This window comes from Orycteropus afer, unplaced genomic scaffold (genome assembly GCF_000298275.1).
Source record: "Orycteropus afer afer isolate SDZICR_OR568_19922 unplaced genomic scaffold, OryAfe1.0 scaffold00387, whole genome shotgun sequence".
Classification (NCBI taxonomy): Eukaryota; Metazoa; Chordata; class Mammalia; order Tubulidentata; family Orycteropodidae; genus Orycteropus; species Orycteropus afer.
Window position 1 is genome coordinate 1,216,823 of NW_006921974.1, and position 5,129 is coordinate 1,221,951.

Genomic DNA, 5,129 nt, shown 5'->3' on the forward strand with positions numbered 1-5,129 from the left:
AACAACAGTTTTACAGTATCATAGCATAGTATCAAATCATATTCAAATTTCCCCAAATTGCCCAAAGAAAGTCTTTTATAGCTTGAATTTTTGCTTGTTTTCAATCCAGGATCCAATCTAGGTATACACAAGACTACTCTTGGTTCTCTTGTAGATGAATATGAATTAACATCACCAAAATGTCTTAATATTACCAAAATATTTTCATTTGAAACCCATTGCATCAAGACTTAATTACTCTGCATCCTAATTTTTTTAACCTGATGGAGTCAATATTCAGTCAAATAATTGTAAATGCTTTACCTCTTTTAGACTTGCCCTACACTTTAACTGCTCCTCACCTCTGTATCACCAGGTAATTTAAAAATTTATTTCCTCTTAGGAAAATGTCAAACTCATTAAGTTACCACCACCATCAACAGAGCCCTCCAGTCACCCCTTCCCTTCTGCCTCTTGGCTAGAATGCCAGACTGAAAAGCAGAATTTCACTTCACAGTTGAAAACTTCTTATACCATGGGATTGTATCTTTCTTTGGATTTTCTTTTGTAATGTACTCAGTCTAACAACACACAAATGTGACTATGTAATAAACATTTATTTCATAACATCTGACCATAACACTGACCTAATGATACATGGATTCCCACATTTAGCCAGTGCTTTCCTCTATAGAGAAATACCTCTATTAGACAGACACAAATTTAAAAGGTGAAAGTGCTCATGGCACTTATTGGTTTGTGAATATATTTTAGATAATTACCTAATTAATGTCTTTTCTCCCCAAATAGACTGTTAGCTTCATAAGGATAGGGATCATGTCTATGTTTGCTTCCCATTGTATTCTCAGTACCTAGCTCAGCACCTGGCACATAGTAAGTTCAGTAAATATTTGTTGAATAAATGAATGAATAGTCTTTCCTAGGTTGTCTGTAATGCATAATAGAATTGAAACCAAATCTGCATTTTTTAAATTTACCATAAGATGAGGACTCATTTTAATTTTATATTCCCTATTACCTAGTACTAATAAATAACAGGTAACTGTGAGATACCAATTTGAACACCTTTTTGTGTCTTCCCATATCCCAAAATGTGTATTTTCTAACAAGACTTACATTTGTGAAGTAACCTTAGGGTTGGATAAAAAGGCCCTTCTCTCTGCCTAAAAAACAGTAATTCTCCATTTACTGTAAGGATTTCTATATGTTCATGGCTGTAAGACAAATGTCACAAAGGAACAGGTTAGATATTTTATTTCAAAAAATAAGTCAAGCATCCTTTAAAACTTATAATGTGAAGTATGTATATACAGAGATACAATAATCTGTGAGCTTTTTAAAAATTTTGGTAAAGATCCTGGCCAAAACAAAATAAGTTTAAATTGTTTTTCCTATCATACCAGTCCAGTGGAGAAAAAATATATAACCTATTACAATTAATTATATTTCACATTTTATTATTTTAATTCTACTCTTAGATAATTCAATAAAACAACTCTCCACTGTACAAACTGAAATAAATTAAACCTAACTCTGAATAAAAACACTTAACTCGTTAAAAAAAGTAAGTACACAAACCACATTTTTCATGGACACAAAAATATTTGAATATATGAATATTGATAAATTTTAGAAATCATTTTGCTTATCTATTCACATCATTAACCTAACAATAGTATGAAAATAATTAATTCTATTTGTTAGGAGTACAATCTAATGACTAAATATTCAGCTACTATGCTTTACATACAGAAAAACAGACTTACCATCGCACTATTTTGACAGGATCTTTCTTAGGCATGATTTGATTAAGCCATGGTTCAATACCTGGAAATTGGTCTATCAATTGGTTCTTAATACCCTTAATAACTGAGGTTTTTAACTGGATACAGTTGGACACATTTTCTTTTTCATCAAATCTGCCAAGTGATTTTTTCAAGGGGGGGAAAAAAGGCATTTCTAAGCAGACATACCAGAATAGTCATCTCCCAAGCATGTATTCAGATACCTAAAATAATTAGGAAATTTTGAAAAATCCCTTTTATTCTTTCCAGCACAAAACCAATGTTTTGATAGGGTATGAGGTATCTACCACCATTATAATCTGTAATCAGCTACACAAATACCTTTCCTGGAAAATCTTATCCAATTCTACCCAGATAGAAACATAGACTCCTGCCATAATAAAACCTATGTAAAAAAAAAAAGAAAAGAAAAAACGCTGAAGTGTTGATACATAAGACTAACCCAAACATAACAGAAAATTGGCTCCAGCTGGGCTATGTAATCTTTAAGTGATGATGATTTCTAAGACTCTTACTTATATTTACTCAATTCTATATACAAAATCCACCTTCCTTTGCCCATATTCCCCCCTCGCTTTTTGCGTCTACCAAATCTGGAAAGCAAACCCACTAGGTAAGTTCCCAAGGAATTTTTATCTCCCTTACACTGACTAGCCTATGGGGCAATCATGGTATTTTCAAGACAAGGTAAACCTAGCAGCTAGGCAATAGGCATGACAAGCCACTTGCTTCCTGTCACCCAGACTCCTTCACTCCCATGACCCAGGAAGTCAAGCCTTCCCCTATTCAGTTCCTAACTAATAAACATATGGCAGTGAGTGCAGGGCTCCCCTCTCAGTTAAAGAGGCTATACCCCTAAAGCCCAGTGCAAGGATGTGATTGGCAGAATCCTAGAAATGGAGATAGGTTTGAGGAAGAGGGCAAAGAAAGGAGAAAGAGGTAAGCAGAAAGAAAATAGGATTGGCGAGAGGAGACTGAAACCCGATTGAGGACTAGGGATGGAAAGCCTGTTGCAAGCTGCGAGTCAGAACACAGTACTATAGAAAACCTTAGGAAGTCAGGATGGCAGGGGAGAGGGAGAGAGAACGAGGATCATAGCTCTCGCCCTCTTCCTCACCCCACCCCCACCGCCTTTGTGAGCAGCCGATGGAGACCACAGCAGGTCCTTACTTCTTGAACATGATCCAAGGTGATGGGGGCGACGATAGGGAAGGGCCTGGTTTGGGAAAGAAATTGATTTAAGAAGGGTCCGCCAGATACCCTTACACGAGGAAGGCCAGCACTGACAGTCGGTGCTGTAGTCGGTAGCCGGAAAGTGAAACAGCCAGTTGCGCCTTACGACTTAGTGAAATTTGACTACTTCCGCTCCTCTGAAGTCCACGTCGGCGCTTTTACCATTACGATTACAGACCAGAGAGAGTGACTGAAAGGGCGGGACTTGAGAAGGAAGATGCTATAGAGCAATTCTTTCCAGTTGCAGGCAGGGAAGAATAGAAGGGGTGGAGAATCACGCATGGGCGCGCTTATGACAGTTCTACGGGTTCCTAACAGGGTCAAGATTTTTCCGTGTTTCCTTGTAACCTAAAATTAACCTAAATAATTTAATAGAAATAGATTTTGTTCCTGTCTGTGACAACCAGAAGAATTGGTGCTTACCGGCCAGCAGGAACCCGGACAAGCCAGATGGCTTCTTGTTGTTATGTTGTTGTTATGTGCCATCGAGTCAGCCCTGACTCATAGTGACCCCTCCTTGGGTTTCCGAGGCAGTATCACTACGGAAGTAGGATTGCCCAACCTTCCTTCCGAGGAGTGGCTGGTGGGTTTGAACCGCCAGCCTTCTGGTTAGCAGTCAAGTGCCTTAGCCACTATGCTACCAGAGCTGCCCAGCTAAATCTGAACTTCAGATAAACAGTAATTAATTGTTTTAGTGTTAGTGTGCCCCATGCAATATTCAGAACGTACTTATACTTAAAACATACATATTTTTTATCTGAATTCAACTGTCCTGCATTTTATTTGGCAATTCTATTCACTGGCCATGTGAGGTGCGCCCATAAGACTTACTGAATAAAAATAACCAAGTTGCTTTCCCCGCCCCCCTTACCCCCATATATACAAGTTGAACTATAATTCAAAAAAAGTAAAGTCCTTGAAGGATAGAATTGCCCCTCCGCCAGCTATACTGGGCAGTGAATCTCATTGAAAGGATAACAGTTAAAGAAACCCGTTCTGCCTATGTAATTTTAAAAAGGAGAGCTGATGGGGGAAAAAAAATTTTGTCAATCATAAAGCAAGCATAGAAAAATAAAAACCTGAACATGCACTACCCAGAAGATGGGGTGGGTGTGCACCGACCCATAAAGCAAATATACCAGTCTCTCTAGCGATCAAATACTCTAGTCCATACGGAGGAGATGGGTGTTTAAAACAATCATAACAAACGTTACTATGCATTTGACTTGTCCAACTAACTCACCTTGTTTTGATTCTATGGCTACCAGCAATCTTTGGATTATAAATCTGGCTTCCCATGAAGATTTGCCCATAGAGAGAGAATTTGCTATTCTCAAATCCACATGAACAATTGTTTGTCTTTGTAAATTAATAAATTGACATTCTGGCTTATATATCAGTCTCTTGAGCTTCATTAGTGTGAACCTACATTCAATCAATCAACTCTGCAACATTCAGAATGCTGACTTTATGAACACCTACAACTGAAGGGCCCCTCCCCCAAAAAGGGAAAAAAAAAATGAAGCCCAGACTCCAAGCTGTGATTAGTGCTACTCTGTCACACTTTTCCTACACTATCTTTCTCTCTTGGCAACTCCCACATCATTCTGGGTGTGCAATGTACAATGTATAATGGACACATTATAACCAGCAACAGTTACTATGAAACAATCTGAGTGAAAAATAATTTGCATCAGATAACATTAAGATAACACCATATGCAGTAACCATATAATCTACTAGCAATTAAAATGTAACTTAGAAATTAATAACACCTGATGGGGCAGTGGTTAAGCACTCGGCTGCTAAATGAAAGGTCAGCGGTTGGAACCTACCAGACACTCTGCCAGAGAAAGATGTGATGGTCTATTCTGTTAAGATTTACAGCCTTGGAAACCCTATGGGGCAGTTCTACTCTGTCCTATGGGGTTGCTATAAGTCAGAATCAACTCCGTAGCAAGCGGTAATGGGTTTTTGGACCAATTTCCTAATTTCTTAAGGTTTTTATTTTCAAAATCTACTAATTTTATACTTATTAAAAAGGGTTACCCTGAGATCAGTGCAGGAGATCCTGGATACAGTGGGAGAAAA

General features: G+C 38.0%; 1 protein-coding gene across 1 annotated transcript in view; it reads right to left on the minus strand.

Annotated features, from left to right (window-relative positions):
• Nucleotides 1–2,986, minus strand: part of MCTS1 (MCTS1 re-initiation and release factor) — a 13,598-nt gene extending 10,612 nt beyond the window's left edge. Inside the window, exons 1-3 of the mRNA XM_007953318.2 lie at nucleotides 2,976–2,986; nucleotides 1,767–1,919; nucleotides 1,117–1,214 (exon numbers count right to left, since the gene is read on the minus strand). Coding sequence (XP_007951509.1) covers nucleotides 1,117–1,214; nucleotides 1,767–1,919; nucleotides 2,976–2,986 — 262 coding nt within the window. The remainder of the gene's footprint in view (nucleotides 1–1,116; nucleotides 1,215–1,766; nucleotides 1,920–2,975) is intronic.
• Nucleotides 2,987–5,129: the final 2,143 nt, after the last annotated feature.